General features: G+C 44.3%; 1 protein-coding gene across 3 annotated transcripts in view; it reads right to left on the bottom strand.

The window, feature by feature from the left end:
* The window catches only part of PGLYRP2 (peptidoglycan recognition protein 2), a 37322-nt gene extending 18607 nt beyond the window's left edge, over nucleotides 1-18715 (bottom strand). Inside the window, exons 1-2 of one of the 3 annotated variants that reach the window (XM_040346283.1) lie at nucleotides 18336-18715; nucleotides 6860-6938 (exon numbers count right to left, since the gene is read on the bottom strand). In XM_040346283.1, the coding sequence (XP_040202217.1) occupies nucleotides 6860-6926 (67 nt within the window). In that variant the 5' untranslated portion in view covers nucleotides 6927-6938; nucleotides 18336-18715. Of the gene's footprint in view, nucleotides 1-6859; nucleotides 6939-10636; nucleotides 10937-15328; nucleotides 15495-18335 lie in introns of those variants that run through there. The other 2 variants (XM_040346284.1, XM_040346282.1) reach the window with 2 other exon arrangements.
* Between the last annotated feature and the right edge of the window lie 312 nt (nucleotides 18716-19027).

Here is a 19027-nt window from a genome sequence, read left to right on the forward strand (position 1 = left end):
GCTGGCCACAATAAAAGGCCACTCTAAAATGTGCAGTTTTACTGTACGGGGGGGTCTGAAAACCAGTCAGTATCTGGTGTGACCACCATTTTCCTCACGCAGTGCAACACAGCTCCTTCGCATAGCGTTGATCAGGTTGTTGATTGTGGCCTGTGGAATGTTGGTCCATTTCTCTTCAATGGCTGTGCGAAGTTGCTGGATATTGACAGGAACTGGAACACGCTGTCATATACGCCGATCAAGAGCATCCCAAACATGCTTAACGGGTGACATGTCCGGTGAGTATGCTGGCAATGCAAGAACTGAGATGTTTTCAGCTTCCAGGAATTGTGTACAGATTACTAAATGAGGTGATGGTCATGGATGAATGGCACAACAATCGGCCTCAGGATCTCGTCACGGTATCTCTGTGCATTCAAAATGCCATCAAGAGGGGTACAGAAAGACATGGGCCCCATATATGGCATATAGGGAGGGGACAAGGGCTAATGAGTAGGTAAAAAAAACGACAGAGAGAGGGGTGAGGGGTGGGAAGGGAGGGTAAATGGGAAAATTAAGAGTGTACTAAATCTGGAAATAATTAAATGTATTTTATGAAGTGCAATATACGGGCGGAATCAAGACTATGTAGAAGCATGTAAAGGAAAAATTGTGTAAAATAAAGAATTTATAAAAAAAAAAAAAATGCCATCAAAAAGATGCACCTGTGTTCGTTGTCCATAGCATACACCTGCCTATACCCCCACCACCACCACCATGGGCCACTCGATCCACAACGTTGACATCAGCAAACTGCTCACCCACACAACGCTATTCACACTGTGTATGCCACCTGCCCTGTACAGTAAAAAACCGGGATTCATCCGTGAAGAGAACGCCTCTTCAAAGTGCCAGATGCCATTGAATGTGAGCATTTGCCCACTCAAGTCGCTCACGATGACAAACTGCAGTCAGGTCAAGATCCTGATGAGGACAATGAGCATGCAGATGAGCTTCCCTGAAACGGTTTCTGACAGTTTGCGCAGAAATCCTTTAGTTATGCAAACCCATTGTCGCAGCAGCTGTCCGGGTGGCTGGTCTCAGACGATCTTGGAGGAGAAGATGCTGGATAAGGAAGTCCTGTGCGGATGTGGTTACATATGGTGTGCGGTTACACATGGTCTGCGGTTGTGAGGCCGGTTGGATCTACTGTCAAATTCTCTGAATCGCCTTTGGATGGTAGAGAAATGAACATTCAATTCAAGGGCAACAGCTCTGGTGGACATTCCTGCTGTCTGTATGCCAATTGCATGCTCCCTCAAAACTTGTGACGTCTGTAGCCTTTTATTGTGGCCAGTCTAAGGCTCACCTGTGCACAAATCAGCATCTTGATATGCTACACCTGTGAGGTGGATGGATTATCTCGACAAAGGAGAAGTGCTCACTAACACCGATTTAGACAGATTTGTAAACAATATTAGAGAAAAATAGGCCTTTTGTGTACATAGAAAAAGTCATAGATCTTTGCGTTCAGCTCATGATAAATAGGGGCAAACACAAAAGCCACAAAAGTATTGTGGTTATAACTTTGCTCAATATATATATATATATATATATATATATATGTAGTGTGTTACAAGGTCTCAGGTGTGAATGGAGAGCAGGTGTGTTAAATTTGGTGTTATCGCTCTCACTCTCTCATACTGGTCTCTGGAAGTTCAACATGGCACCTCATGGCAAAGAACTCTCTGAGGACCTGAAAAAAATTATTGTTGCTCTACATAAAGATGTCCTAGGCCAGTGCCGGCTGGTGCTCAAAATTTTTTGGGGGGGGCACAAACGAACTGATAAATTATGAAAAATACTGAAACACAAACATCAATTGTAGCCACTGTGCCCATCATATGCAGCCACTGTGCCCATCATGTGCAGCCACTGTGCCCATCATATGCAGACACTGTGCCCAGCAAAAGCAACCACCTGTGCCCATCATATGCAGCCAACTGAGCCCATAATATGCAGCCAACTGTGCCCAGCATATGCAGCCACTGTGTCCATCATATGCAGCCAACTGTGCCCATCATAGGCAGCCAACTGTGCCCATCATATGCAGCCTCTGTGCTCATAAAATGCAGCCAACAGTGCCCCATAATATGTAGCCACTATGCCCCGCAAATGCAGCCAACTGTGTTCCATCAATTGCAGCCTTTGTGTACATAATATGCAGCCACTGTGTCCCCCCCGCCCGCCCGCTGTCTGCCTGGAACTTACCCCATTGTGGTGGTGGGTCAGGCAGCAGGTCAGGCAGCGAGCTGTGAGACATGTAGCACGGCGATGGATGCAGGACTGCTCCGTGCGTGTCTTCCTATTCCGCATGACAGACAGTTGTCCCTACCTTCAGCCAATCAGGTGCCTGGTATTATATCCAGGCCTCCTGATTAGCTGAGAGGCGGTTCTGTGTTCGCAAAGCAAATATTAATTTTTAGATGGTGTCAAGTGTGTGTGGCGGCAACAAGGTGAGACGTACAAAGACAAGTGTGTCTTGCGTACAGTCAAGCATGGTGGTGGGAGTGTATGAGTGCTGCCGGCACTGGTGAGCTACAGTTCAATGAGGGAACTATGAATGCCAACATGTACTGTGACATACTGAAGCAGAGCACGATCCCCTCCCTTCGGAGACTGGACCGCAGGGCAGTATTTCAACATGATAATGACCCCAACACACACCTCCAAGAAGACCACTGCCTTGCTAAAGAAGCTGAGGGTAAAAGTGATGGACTGTCCAAGCATGGCATTCTCAAACGGAAGGTCTCTAACATCCACCAGCTCTGTGATGTCGTCATGGAGGAGTGGAAGAGGACTCCAGTGGCAACCTGTGAAGCTCTGGTGAACTTCATGCCCAAGAGGGTTAAGCCAGTGCTAGAAAATAATCGTGGCTACACAAAATATTGACACTTTGGACCCAATTTGGACATTTTCACTTAGGGGTGTACGTACTTATGTTGCCAACGGTTTAGACATTAATTGCTGTGTGTTAAGTTATTTTGAGGGGACAGCAAATTTACACTGTTATACAAGCTGTACACTCACTACTTTACACATAATAAAATATTTACAAACATGTGAGGGATGTACTCACTTTTGTGAGATTGTGAGATACTAATATATATATATGTGAGGGGTGTACTCACTTTTGTGAGATTGTGAGATACTAATATATATAGGCTGGGTTCACATACAGTATATGCGGTCGGGTTCCCAGCATGGGGTCTGGTGCATCCCTGTTCACTGGTTCAGGTGTGATTCAGGTTCGAATTGTTGCCTGAATTCGCAGCTGAACCAGACCCAAAGACGCACAGGACCCTTTTGGACAGTGGACCGCGGCCGCCTGGGACCTGTGTGAACTGGCTCCATTGCGAGCCAAGCACACTCGCATGTCACCCGAATTGGGTGCAGAGAAACCCGCATTCAATTTGCACACATATGAACCCGGCCTTATGAACAATAGAGGCGTTGTGTTTTGTTTATTTGCTTTTTTTGTAAGTCTTTCATGCATTAGGCCAGGGGTCTGCAACCTTTAAGACCTAAAGAGCCACTTGGACCCGTTTCCGAAGGAAAAAAAAACTGGGAGACGCAAAACTATTGCGACATTTAAAACAAATATAACACTGCATATATTGTTTCTTACCTTAATGCTATATACAGGATCGTGCACTCCAACCAAAAAAAAAAGAATGCAATTGAACAGCACATAACACAGCCAATAACAATGCCCCCAATGTGCCATAAAAAACGAATTACTGCTCCAAAGTACCAGAGAAAATGACCAATGCCCCCAAATGACCAATGCCCCAAAATGCCATAGAAAATTAATCAGGGCCCCAGTGTACCATAAATCATAATCAGTGCCTGATGTAAACAATAATGAGGGCCCAATGTCATCCTCGTCATTATAAAAATAACTTGCTGGGCATGTGGAGGTGGAATCTTATCTGATATAATTGATATTGTACAGTATTGCATTTGCTGGGCATGTGGAGGTGGAATCTTATCTGATATTGTCAATATCAGATAAGATTCCACCTCCACATGCCCAGCAAATGCAATACTGTACAATATCAGATAAGATTCCACCTCCACATGCCCAGAAAATGCAATACTGTCTGTACAATATCAGATAATAAGATTCCACCTCCACATGCCCAGCCCGGCCCCAGCCCTAGACTAGGCCGCTCTCCCCCCCCCCCAGTCCCAGACACTTCCAAACACATGCCGGTCCTCACCTGCACTGCTCTTACTGCTGTCTGTGTCGTCTCTTCTCTCTCTCTCTTTGCACTGGGGCAACGGTCGGTGCTGATGAGCTCAGCTGAGTCTTTTGATCCGGAGCGGAGCCTCCGCGGGGGAGATGTCGGCGGCTGAGCTGAGCTGAGAGCTCTCGTCGTGACAGGCGGGCAGGAGACTCCAGGCGTGTGCATGCGCCAGCACCACCCGGGCCGCAAGCACAGACAGGCCAGCTCTGTGGCCAGTCACACGACGCGCCGTGACCGAATCACAGGCCAGCTCAGGCCTGTGGCCACATGACCCCCCCTGCCCCCCCGCACGCCGTGCAGTAGATGTAATTGCGGTAACGCCGCCCAAGTAATGGGAACGGCGCTACCACGAGGGTAAGAGTAATCAGGTAGATTACTCGCTACCCTCAAAAGGTGCCCCGGAGCCGCGGCAAAGGTTCAAAAGAGCCGCGGGTTGCCGACACCTGCATTAGGCCATCCTTCCCCATCCTTTTCAACACAATGGGGAATACTAGAAACAATGTTCTTGCCTCAGGGAACCCCTGCTAATAGTTACTATATTTACAACTCATGATACATTAGTGTGATAGTTAGTGGAAAAAATTACCCCCCCCCAACAAATAGCTAAAAAAAATCAATGATTCCAGTGGAAACCTATCTCCGAGGCAGAACTTGCTCATTGTTCAAGGAACCCCTAGTAACGGCTGAAGGAACCCTGGTTGAGAAACCTTGCAATAGGTAATGCGGCACCAATACATTTATGTGTTCTTGTTTCGTTCACCTCTCTGATAAACATTCAGTGTACACTTTGGTCACTCCTCCTGATATATTTCTTCATCACCATTTGTCTAAGGCCCCATACACACGGGAGGATTTATCCGCGGATACGGTCCAGCGGACCGTTTCCACGGATAAATCCTCTCGAGGATTTCCACGGATTTCCATCTGATGGAGTGTACTCACCATCGAATCGAAATCCGCGCCGAAATCCTCTGGCGATGACGTGTCGCGCCGTCGCCGCGTTTATGACGCGGCGACGTGCGCGACGCTGTCATATAAGGAATTCCACGCATGCGTCGAATCATTACGACGCATGCGGGGGATCCCTTCGGACGGATGGATCCGGTGAGTCTGCACAGACCAGCGGATCCATCCGTTGGGATGGATTCCAGCGGATAGATTTGATAGCATGTCATCAAATATTTATCCGCTGGAAATCCATCCCAGGGGATAAATATCCGCGGAAACAGATCCGCTGGAGTGTACACACCATAGGATCTATCCGCTGAAACCCATTCGCTGGGATTTTTCAGCGGATGGATTCTATCGTGTGTATGGGGCCTAAGGATCCCTCAAGTATTTATTGGGAAATGGTTAATAGGGGTTAAATAGAAACAAATTTTATTTATATTTTTTTATTCTCAGGCTACCACGCTATGCACAATAAAATGTATACCTTTGATCTTCAGATGAATGAAACAGAGTAGATACAAAAGTAACAATGTGACTTTGTTTCTCTCTATCTCCTGTCTGAACATTGGTTTGTTTTTTGGCAGCAGTAGCTTCTAAAGTTGCTGCATTTAAACAACTCCTGGGTGACATTTCGACAGCTGGAAACTGTTGGCAAGTGTGGTGAAGTAGGCTAGACAAAAAGACAGGGCATACTACACAGTTTAATTCTTTTGGCCACAAGTAGCAGGATCAGTGCCCAAAACTGGTTAAAAATCCAATCCCTTAAATAGGTTGTAAACTCAAAAATAAAAAAATAAAAAAGGAAAAAAAACCTGCAAGACAAAGGCAAAGTGAGCTACTAGCTCATTATGAAATACTTACCTTAGAACGAAGTCCCTGTAGCGGTACCCACACACTGCTGAGATGGCTGACAACTTCCCCAGAGTTTCTTTTGGTTTTGCGGGCTCCGGCGCTGTGGTTGGCTGGAGCCGCGATGAAGGGCTTGGAAGGAACACCCATGGCCGTTCCTTCAGAGTGCATGTGCCAGTGATGTCACGTGATGGTACATGTTTAGGAGATATTTACACTACCTATAGGTAAGCCTTATTATAAGCTTACCTATAGGTAAATGTCTGCAGGGAAAGTTTACTTCCTCTTTAAGTCAACGCCACATATAAAACTATGTGGCTATAGTGGTGACATATGAAGTACAACAACAACCAGTCGTTCCACCAAAAACTTTTTTTTTGTAGAGTAGGGAAGGGTTGAAGCCTCTGTCAGTTTTATTTCCATTTGTGTTCCTATTGGAGAGAAGTAATGCGCAAAATGACAAAAAAATTATAATTTAAGAGTCATACAGAAAGTTTTAAATTTATGAAATGTATTGCTGTCTTTGCCTTCCGTTTGCAGGGACAATACGTGTATAGGGACAAGTGAGGGAAAATCTTGACATGGAAAGAAATGAAAAGGTAAATCTTCCACACTCAATCCAAAACTAAGAAAAGTGGCATAAGCTCATAACTGGCAGGAAAATAGAATATAACTGTTAGCTATAGGGTAATACGCATACTATATCATGCACTTACGTATCCTCGTTACATTTAGTAGCGTATCCCCACAATGCCTAATGTGTCACTTACTATGAGATGGAGCTGCTGAAAAACAAGCAGGAAGAACAAAGATGCAGATCAACTGGTAGACAGCCATTTTCACCTCAACCTGCACAGTGAGAGAATGGAGAAAGATCACCTAATTATTTCACACTGTAAATTGATCATATTTCCTGTAATGTACACACCAGGAATTATATGTAGCATGAGCTCTGTTCTGTTCTTGCACAATGATCTGAGGAACTCGTTTTGCCAGTTAAAATGCCACGTACAAGGTAATAGAACCAAGACAAATATTTATACTATATACGACGGCTGTTCCAAAAGTATTTCAAAAGTGGGCGTAACTTCTTTATTAACTTACTTAGATCGTTCAAATTTCACATGTTGGTAGAGTCATTCTTCCTCTATAGTAAAACCTGGAACAGACTACAAGTGTGGATTTTCTTGGGTCCCTTGGCCTGCTGGGAGAACCTATTTATTTGGGTGGAGTCAGGCGATCGGGGTTCTGTGCCACCTGGACGGCTGTCTGGATGGACGTGTGTTGTATTGCCCCGGCTGCTAGGACAGAAACCTAAGGCCTATCCCGGGGACATCTGGCTGCTAGGCTGTCTGAGAGCCTATCCAGAAGCAGGAAAGCAACATAGGGTTGGGACTGCGGGCTTGTAGTCCAGCCAGAACTGAAGCCCTGTACACACGATCGGTCCATCCGATGAGAACGGTCCGAAGGACCGTTGTCATCGGTTAACCGATGAAGCTGACTGATGGTCTGATGTGTCTACACACCACCAGTTAAAAAAACGACTGTGTCAGAATGCGGTGACGTAAAACACAACGACGTGCTGAAAAAAAACGAAGTTCAATTCTTCCAAGCATGCGTCGACTTGATTCTGAGCATGCGCGGGTTTTTAACCGATGCTTTTGCATACTAACCATCGGTTTTGACCTATCGGTTAGGCGTCCATCGGTTGAATTTTAAAGCAAGTTCTAAATTTTTTGACCGAAGGTTAACTGACCGATGGGGCCCACACACGATCGGTTTGGACCGATGAAAAGGTCCTTCAGTCCGTTTTCATTGGTTTTGACCGACCGTGTGTACGTGGCCTAACGGTTCCACCAGCTGGGGAACCAGTTGTGGTCAGAGGTTAAGGGGAAGCTGTCGCCACTAAGGGACCATCTACCTTTCTACCGGAGATCACTGTGAGTAAGCTGAGGCCAGTACCAGAGCAGACTTCTCGCCACCCTGGGACGTGAAAAAGTGGGAAAACTTCAGCAAGTCAGGTTACTGAGAGTATAAGCAGCATGCTTTACTGCATATACAGACACAAACTGATTCTACTGTTGTGGGTTTTAACTACAGGTAAACAATGAAATCCAAGCAGAAGCAACTTGTCCTCACAAAGAAGAATATATATGGACTTGTCACTATTGACAAGAGCAATGTCTTGTCATTGATGACTCTTGTCAATGAGGTCATCTCCATAAACATTCTGTAGACTTCTTTGGATGCTGGGCAACCTGCACCCCTCCTTTATCAAGAACTTAAAGAGGAAGTAAACCCTGATGGGTTTTACTTCCTGTTTAGCCCGCTGCAAAGCCTGCAAATGAAAAGCATAATGGGCTTGTATGCATCGCATACTAGCCCATTATGTGCCACTTACCTGCAAAAGAATCCAGCAATGTCCCCTGTGTAGGCAGCGTCTATCTTCTGTCCCCTCTTCCTTTCCGGGCTGCGGACTCTGGCTCTGTGATTCGCTGGAGCCGCGTGACATCACTCCCGTGCATGCGCACGAGAGCCGCCATTTATGGCACAGGCTGGGGAAGAAACGGCATTTAGTTTCGTTTCTTCCCCGCGCATGCGCCGTTAACATTTTCGGCGGACTACAAGTGAAATATCTCCTAAACGGCGCATGTTTAAGAGATATTTCCACTACCTATAGGTAAGCCTTATTCTAGGTTTACCTATAGGTAGAAGTAGTCAAAAAGGGTTTACAACCACTTTAACCCTCCTGGCGGTAACCCCGAGAGCTCGGGGTAGCTGTGCAGAGCCTACAGCGCGCGCTGGCTTACCTTCTCCTGGATCCAGCGATTTCACCGCGCTGTGTGAGCGAGCGGGACCTCGCTCGATTCACACAGCGTCCTCCTGTGCCGCCGATCTCCGTTCCCTGCAACGTTACGACGTACGGGAGCGGAGATCGGCGCCAAATTCAAAAAAGTAACATACAGTATACTGTAATCTTATAGATTACAGTACTGTATGTAAAAAAAACACCCCCCCCTTGTCCCTAGTGGTCTGCCCAGTGCCCTACATGTTCTTTTATATAATAAAAACCTTTCTTTCTGCCTGCAAACTGTAGATTGTCCATAGCAACCAAAAGTGTCCCTTTATGTCAAAAATGGTTTTTGAGCAGCTAGAAAACAGCGATAATAAATTATAATCACTTGCAGAATTGTGCGATAGCGATTTGTGGGGAAATTCGTCATAAACAAATAAAAGTAATGACAGCGACAATTCTGCAACTGAGCAAATTTCAGTGATTTTGAGTTGATTGAATAATTTTTATTAGAATTATATTATTATTTGTTATAATTATTTATAATTATTTATTATATTATAATTTATAATTTTGTTTTTAAAAAAATGACATACCCGGGATGCCTATTAGATTCTTGTTTGGTCAGATTTAAGTGAGTTATTCCTAAAAATTACAGGCCTACAGTATAAAACTCCAAATTTCCTTGCAAATAATTGTACAGCTTTCAGCACCTTTTTTCTGAAAGAATCATACCGCCAGGGAGGTTAAATGACCCCATTTTGGAAAGTAGACACCCCGCTATTTGCTGAGAGGTATGTTGAGTGTTTTGCAGATCTTGCTTTTTGTCTGCTGTTTCCCCGTACTCAGGAGAAGCAGCAGAATGTATTTGGGGTGTAATTCCACATATGCCCATGGCATGTTTGAGCAATATATCATTTAGGCCCCTTTCACACTGGGGCGTTTTTTCGAGCGTTATTCGAGCGTTATTCGAGCGAAGCCTCATCTGCAATCCCAATGTGCTGGTAAAGCACCGCTAAGACCCTAACGTTTTTGCAGTGCCTCAGTGTGAAAGGATAAGGCGTTTTTACAGCGCTTTCAATTCATTTCTATGGAGAGGGGCGTTTTTGGAGTGTTTTTTTCAGTGCCCAAAAGCTGCTCCAAAGATGCTGCTTGCAGGACTCAGTGTGAAAGGGTCCATTGAGATGCATACAAACAAAGGTAAATATTGCGCTAAGGGGAAGTGAAATATTACATTGATAAAGTGGAAAATTATTTAAAAAAGGTGTTAAATAGATAACTCAAGCTGCAACGCCTACTTACACGTGATATACATGTGAAACAAAACAAAAAAAAAAAGGGGTGCGCTAATAATACCACATAATCAAATGTATAAATAAACAAATTAATTAAATAAATAAAAAATATATATAAATATATAAATCAAATGAGTGGGATACTTAATAATTAAAAAGAAAAAAGGTGTATATGTTGATAATTGAACCAAATTAATAACACACCAGGGGCAATTGCCGTGTGTTGATTACACAAATAAGTGAAAACAGTCCCCAGAGATTAAACTCAGGGATAAGATTAGTCCCCACACGATGAATATAACATAGATGAATTGTCCAAATCCAAACAAAAAAGCTACAAGGATGGAAGGTTGGGAAGATGAAGATGAAGAGATTCCACCACCAGTTTGAGTAAAGGTTAGTTAAGATAAGGAGAATCCTGAAGGCACACCGGGAGAGGGGTAAGTATAAACTCTTACCAGATACCAGCTCAAAAACAGCATATCGGTCCACTCAATCCAGGGATGAAGGACTGCAAACTCCACTGCTTCCAGGTAATCCTCGCCAGGTATGTGCAAGTACCGATCTCCGCTCTGGGCACTCAGCTCCGCTTTGAGACTTCAATATCCAATGGGATACCCCAGGGAAAAAATGAGGGCTCAAATAGTGAAGTACTGTCAAAAAAGGGCTTTATTAAAACATGTGTAACAGAGTACACTCCATAGTAAAATTGCCGGTTAAAAGTTTAAAACAGATTACAAAAAACAAACGTACACCCGTGCTTCCGGGGTCACATTCAACGCGATGACGTCAGTGCGTGGTCTCCGCCCTGACATGTTTCGACATAAATGTCATTATCAAAGGGCATTTATGTCAATTATCAACATATACACCTTTTTTTCATTTTCATTATTAAGTATCCCACTCATTTGATTTATATAATTATATTTATATATATTTTTTATTTATTTACTTCATTTATTTATTTATCAATTGAGATGCATGGATAGCGTTTTTTGAGCATTTTATTAGCGCTATTTTTAACGCTAAAACGCTGTAAAAACTCTTCAGTGTGAAAGGGGTCTTTTTCCCGCAACTTGTGTAAAAATGTAAAATATTCCATGGACTCGACATGCCTCTCAGCAAATAGCTTGGGCTGTCTACTTTCCAAAATGGGGTCATTTGGGGGGGGGGGGGGTTTGAACTGCCCTGGCATTTTATGCACAACATTTAGAAGCTTATGTCACACATCACTCTTCCAACCACTTGAAGACAAAGCCCTTTCTGACACTTTGGGGCAGATGCAGATCCTCGTAGAGCAGCGCATTTATGATACATAGATACACTACGCCGCCCTAACTTACCTTTTTTTGTTTCAAATTCAGAAAGAATCTGCGCCGTAAGTTACGGCGGCGTAGTGTATCTTTGCCGGCGTAATGGCGCCTAATTCAAATGGATGTAATGAGGGCGTGTTTTATGTAAATACGTTGTGACCCGACGTAAACGACATATCCCAGTGCGCATGCTCGAAATTAAACCGGAACCAGCCAATGCTTACGACGGTGACGTCATTCTACGCAAATTCCTATTCGCAAAACGACTTACGCAAACGACGCAAAAAAATCAAAATTGTACGCGGGAAGAACGGCCATACTTAACATTGAGTACGCCTTATAATAGCAGCTTTAACTATACGCCAGAAAAAGCCGAACGCAAATGACGTAAAAAAATGCGCCGGCCGGACGTAAGTTCGTGGATCGCCGTAAATAGCTAATTTGCATACTCAACGCGTATTTCAACGAAAACGCCACCTAGCGGCCACCGAAAAATTACAGCTTAGATCCGACGGCGTACGAAGACGTACGCCTGTCGGATCTAGCCAAGATGCCGTTGTATCTTGTTTTGAGGATTCAAAACAAAGATACGACGGGGGAAATTTAAAATTAATAATTAGTAATCCTTGTGTTTACATGAAAAAACATTTTTTTTGTTGCAAGAATATTACTTTGAACCCCGAAACATTATATATATTTTTAAAGCAAAGGCCCTACAGATTAAAATGGTGGATGTTGCATTTTTTTTTTTCACACAGTATTTGTGCAGCGATTTTTTTAAAAGCATTTTATTTGGAAAAAAAAAACTTTTTTTACTTTTAATACACTAAAGGGGTTATTTATGAAAGGCAAATCCACGTTGCACTACAAGTGCAAACTACAAGTGCAAAGTGCACTTGGAAGTGCAGTCGCTGTAAATCTGAGGGGTAGATCTGAAATGAGGGGAGGCTCTGCTGATTTTATTATCCAATCATGTGCAAGCTAAAATGCTGTTTTTTATTTTCCTTGCATGTCCCCCTCGGATCTACAGTGACTGCACTTCCAAGTGCACTTTCAGTGCAATTTCAAGTGCAAAGTGGATTTGCCTTTAGTAAATAACCCCCTTTGTGTGGTAGCTGCTCTGAAATTTTTTCCTTTTGCACTATTATTAGCGCAAGGTTCTTTTATCTTATATGTTGTCTATTTCTTGCCCGCGTATTGTCATGGTTGCCTATGTGTTGCTCGCACATTGTTATTGATGCCCATTTGTTGCCTGTGCATTGTTATTGGTGCCCATTTGTTGCCTGCTTATTGTCACAATTGACATTTGTTGCCTATGTATTCTACCAATTTAGATGTTTGTAGGAAAGCCAGGAATGCCCTTTTGTTTCCTTGAAAGGTTATTTCCCCTTCACAAAAAAAATGCTTATGCAGGTAAAGGGTGCCTGCAGATAACAAACTGTGCAGCTTTTACTGAAGTTATATAATGCCCTTACTATAGGTGTAGGCCACTTAGTACCTCTTGAAGCCTGGCTGAATAACTCCCAGAAATAGTATCCTACCTTATTGCTAGAACAGTGCTAAGACCCCTTTCACACTGAGGAATTTTTCAGGCGTTTTAGCGCTAAAAATAGCCCCTAAATACCGCCTGAAAAACTCCTGCCCTGCAGTCTCAGTGTGAAAGCCTGAGTGCTCTTACAGCGAGGCAATGCATTGGCGGGACCGCTCCAAAAGTCCTGCTAGCAGCATCTTTGGAGCAGTGAGAGGAGCGGTGTGTTTACCGCTCCTCCACCAATCCTTCCCATTGAAAACAATCGGACACCGCGGCTATACCGCCCGCAATGCGCCTCTGCAGAGGCGCATTGTGGGCGGTATTAACCCTTTTTCGACCGCTGGTGGGGGTTAAAACCGCATCGCTATCGGCTGAATACCGCCGCAATTCCGACGGTATAGCGCCGTAAAAAGGGGCCTAAGACATTCCCAGCCGCTACTGCTCAGCCCCCACTATCACAGGAGCTAGTGCTTTCTTTGATTCAAACCCCTACACCAGGGGTGTCCTAACTTTTTTCAAAGAGGGCCAGATTTGATGAAGTGAACATGCGTAAGGGCCGACCATTTTGCTGACATTCTTTGAACCATTAAAATTGGGTCTAAGTGTGTTTGCCTGGGCACTAATACACTGCCCAACAAGAATTATCTTGCCTTTGTGGCTGTGTGTGGTGAAGAGATGAGCTTGGGCATGTTATTTGGATATACCGTATTTATCGGCATATATCATGCACCTTAACTTTAGGAGGGAAGTTTCAGGAAAAAAAAATGTAAATAAAGAACTGTGAAGCAAAATAAGGGTCATTGCCCATCAATGTAGCCTCGCCATTGCCACGAGAACTCGCTCCTATAATGGCGGAGGTGAGCAGTAACAGCTGGAAATGTTTTAGCATTGTCTATTAAGGCAGGACAGAATGATGCCATCTCTGGGAGTTTTTGAGGAAGGCTTCAGGAGGAATGTAGATGGTCTTCACCTACTTTATCTACAGTTGCCCATACCTACATAGTCAGTAGTTTGCTAAAGGTTAACTAAAACCTTTAATATTTTAGGGTTTGTTTTTTAGGGGACCATATTACTCTATAACTGGATCCCTTGAGGGCCCCTCACTATCAAACCACAGCACAGCCCCATATTTGGCCACTCTTAAACCAATGCTTCCATTTTGGCAGTATTAGCTACTCTATAATATAATCCAATGTGCAGCGCTTAAAACAAATGGAAAATGAGTCCCAATAAACAATGGGCCAGATTCACGTACAGGTTACGCCATCGTATCTATGCGCGGTATTCTTGAACGTAGATACGCCTGAAATCTGGCTTCAGCCGACCGACGTAAGTCTTAGTACGCCGTCGTATCTTGGGTGCATATTTACGCTGGACACTAGGGGCGCTTCCGTAGATTTACGCGTTGAATATGTAAATTAGGTAGATACGCCGATTCACGAATGTACTTGCACCCGCTACGCCGTTTACGTTAGGCTTGCGTCCGGCGTAAAGTTACCCCTGCTATATGAGGCGCAGCCAATGCAAAGTATGGACGTCGGAACAAGCGTATCTTTTTATGTCGTTTACGTAAGTCGTACGTGAATGGGGATGTGCGTAGGTTACGTTCACGTCACAGGCATTGAGCCGGTGTATCTTAGGGAGTAAATTCGACGTGATACTGAGCATGCGCACGCATGCGCCGTACGATCGGCGCTTCATTTGCATGGGGTCACGGATCATTTTAATAAAACACGCCCACCTCTTCCACATTTGAATTACGCGGGCTTACGCCGGCCAAATTTACGCTACACCGCTGCAACTTACGGAGCAAGTGCTTTGTGAATACAGCACTTGCCTGTCTAAGTTGCAGAGGCGTAGCTTAAATAGGATACGCTACGCCCGCAGAAATATGAGCTCTCCTACGTGAATCTGGCCCAATGTGTATATAAAGTCCTCAAAATATAGGTTTATCAATGAAAATGAAAATGAAGATATAGAACCTCTACCAAAGTTCCAGTGTGCAAATTCGGAAAAAGGCACACCACACCACCGTGCAAACAAACCGCTTACCAGAACAATAGTGTTATGGGCATGTAATCAGATAACGTGCAGGTCAGTGGCCTACGCACTTCCAACAGACTGTACAGGTGAGAACGGTTATCCCCAGGCAGCATTAATGATGGAATGGCATCACGAACATCATGAAGGTCCAAAAGCGTACATTGCGTTCATCAGCAGATATATAGTCATAAAATGCAGAGAGGAAACGGCAATAGTGAAGCCCGTAGGTAAAACCAATATGCAATTTATTGTATGGTACTTACAAACAGGCAGGTAAAAAAGGCATCAAAGAATATAAAACTCCACGGCTCCTAGCGTACTTGTGTGTCAGTCAGCCTTACATGTTTCATCCCATAAGGATATCTTCAGAGACGTCAGTATTAGCTACTCCCCTTGCCCTCCCCCGTACTCCAGTGTGAGGGTCACGTTGGAAAGTTCTCATGTATGTTACATGGGACAAATCTATTTTTTCATGTCCAAGCACACAGATCATTATATAATTACTACAATGTCATATGACTTATTGTCACGGTAAATCAGGAGTGTGTGCCGCAATTCTCAGAATCCCTCTCATGGTCACATTCCTGAGTATGTACTGCATCGTTCTCACAGTGAACACAGTGCTTATTATGTAGGTTTTTTGGGCATATGAAGACATAAATCATCTCCGGGGTTAGTACATTAATTAATACTATGGCTTGTATTTGCTTTCGGGAATACATAAAGGACAAAACGATGATGTATTGGAACACTGAGAATTATTTAGCCTGGGTACATCTATTTAGTGTTGACTGTAGATCATTCTTTACAGAATACAAGGTTCACTAGACAAACATGAGCAGATTTAAAGCGGTGGTTCACCCTGCAGAACAACATTGTAGCATACAATTCGGCATTGTAGCGCGAGCTACAGTATGCCGGTCTTAATTTTTTTATCGCCGTACTCACAGTGTAATCGTACATCGTAGATTCCGTCTGCCGCGGGGAATGGGCGTTCCTTTCAAGAGGGAGGGTGATTGACGGCCGGCTCTGGCGCGTCACGCTCCCCGAAGACAGCCGGAGTAGGTCTCGGCTCTTCACGGCGCCTGCGCACAGACTATGCGCAGGCGCCGTGAAGAGCCAAGCCTATTTCGGCTATTTCCGGAGAAGCGTGACGCGCCAGAGCCGGCCGTCAATCACCTTCCGTCTGGATTGGAACGCCCATTCCCCGTGGGCAGTCGGAATCTACGATGTACTGTTACACAGTGAGTACGGCGATAAAAAAATTAAGACCGGCATACTGTAGCTCGCGCTACAATGCCGAATTTTAGGCTAGAAGAAAAGAAAATTTTTTTTTTTATTTTATAGGGTGAACCCCCGTTTTAAATGGAAACTAGAGTGTATTTTCAGCAAGAACATGTTTGGAGTTACAGTTCCAAATTATGCGTGTTCATGCGTTATTACATTCTAAAGTCCATAATAAATTATTATTCTGGCCAACAGAATGCCAGGGTGACTATGTGATGGAAACGTATGTATGATTGGGAGCACCATTACCCCCAATTGGTAGCACACTGCTGGATAAATCAAATGCTTTGGCATATGCAGTATTTTCCAGCACTGCCTTAACCCTCTTAGGCATGAAGTTTACCAGAGCTTCACAGGTTGCCACTGTAGTCCTCTTTCACCCCCATGATGACATCACGGAGCTGGTGGTTGTTAGAGATCTTGCGCTCCTCCACCTTCTGTTTGAGGATGCCCCACAGATGCTCAATAGGGTTTAGAGTCAAATATATTTTTATTGCATTTAACAGAATAAAGGTAACATAAGTAACATTCAGATGTTCTCAAATTCAATAGGGTTTAGGTCTGGAGACATGCTTGGCTTTTGCTCCAATGCCCACCCAGGGAGACTACTGCGTGTGTGTTTAATCATCCATGTGAGGTAAATGTGCTATTTTATGGATGCAACTTTTTCATATGATGTGTTTAATATTACGTGTTTGATTTTTGCACAGAATACAATACAAGAATTAGAATTTTGGGATATATTTCTTTTGTGTGTCTTGAGGAAGTGGATCAGTGAAACGCGTTGATGTACAGGGGCTTATTCACTTAATACCATGTCCAGCCCCCCACCAGGGCCGCCATCAGGAATTTTAAGGCCCCTTACACAGCTTGAGGCATGGGCCCCCTGGAGCAGAGAACCGGGGGGGGTGTCACAAGTTGAGAAGCGGGGGGTGCCACCGCGAATTGAGAGAAGCGGGGGTGCACCGGGAATTGAGAAGCAGGGGGGCGCCTTAAATTGAGAAGCAGGGGGGGGCGCCACGAATTGAGAAGCGGGGGCTTTGGGTACTGACAAATATTTTTTTTTGGAGGATGCCATCTGGGCTCCTGGGGACCACTGGGCCCCTTACAGGTCGGGGGGACTTTGTGTGCTGTCGAACCAAAAAATGTAATAAAAAAAAATGGGGGATGCCATCCGGGCCCCTGGGGACCATCGGGCCCCTTACAGGTGTACTGCCTGTACCCCCCTGATGGCGGCCCTGCATCTGTATGTACAGTTGTGCTCATAAGTTTACATACCCCAGCATAATTTATGTTCCTGAAAGACTCCATGGCAGCAACGTGTGGGTTAGCGCCGCCTCCATAACTACCCAATATGACCGCTCTCCCATAAATCTTTGCTCTAGGCTGCTATTTATGTTCCTCTTTTGTACTCCTCTGTAGGACCAAGTTTCGTTCTTCTACCTGAAGGTGACTCCCCTGCGATCAGAAGCAGCCGAGTGCCAAGTTATGTTCCTCCGATAGGCCCTGATTGTTAAGCAGGGTATGGAATGTATTGTAAACGTGGAAAAATCTGCGCTACCCCCACTGTAACCAAGAAGCTAGTGATTTGCAGAAAAGTGCCGCAATGTGCAAAAAAGTGCAAATACTCTTACAAAGTATATTGTGAATAATAAGGGAGAAACCTTCTGAAAACACAAATTTAAATACACAAATAAAATAAAATATTCATTCTATTAATATGACTGATGCTGCATTTAACAGTTTGGCTGGAATACACAGTCAAATTGAGAAATGTCAAAAATAAGGTACAAATGCGCAACCTTTTACGTGCAAACAAAGGTGCAAGTGAATAAACTTAAATCGTTCAGTGTGATATAGACAAAGTCCAATAAACGGTGGCTGACAACACAGCTTGCTGTAATCAGAGGTATATGTAAAACCACTCTTCATCCAGAATTTTCAGCAGAACAGACAGAAATTGTGTATAAAGAGGCCGCTTACCAGATCTGATGGATCCCTATCACAGAGATGATAAAGGCTCAGCAAGTCTCCACAGGACTCCACAGCAACCGATCGTTTCTCCTCCAATCTGATCTGATCCTCCTCCACCAAAAGACGTCTGGAACAAGTGCATGCGGTCGTACCACAGACAGGATTACTCCCGACAGATGGACATCACTCCCAGCACAGGAAGTATTATATGAGGGTATAGTAGGGGGAAGAAATGAAAAGATTCTTGGTGCAGTATGTCAAAAGTAAAAAATCCCCTTTATTTTGAGATTCAGGGTACTGACATCCAAACAAACTTTTCAAGTTTAAAAAACTGTTTCAGAAAACAAGCTGTCATCCAGCCGTGGCTCGATTCAGTCAGCTGGGGGCATGGTGACGTCAGATTGTATTGCTCGGTGGACAGGCAGCTGATGTTTGTTTTATCCCTGCACTATCCTACTATTGAAACCATGGATTCCTCACTGCCTCCTAGTGGACAGTCTGCTTGTAGCAGGTATGTTTGCAGTTTATGCTTTTCTGCCTGATTCAAGGGGGGAGAGAGTAGGGCATTAGGGCACCAGCTGATTTCTGTCTCTCTCTTTACGTTTTCTTTTCTCACAGCCCTTCTAGGTCTGATTCACAACGTAGTTCCCATAAAGGGAGTGGATCCTCAAAATCACACCACTGGCAATCTTCCTCCAGGT

The sequence above is a fragment of the Rana temporaria genome, chromosome 3 (genome assembly GCF_905171775.1).
Source record: "Rana temporaria chromosome 3, aRanTem1.1, whole genome shotgun sequence".
Lineage (NCBI taxonomy): Eukaryota > Metazoa > Chordata > Amphibia > Anura > Ranidae > Rana > Rana temporaria.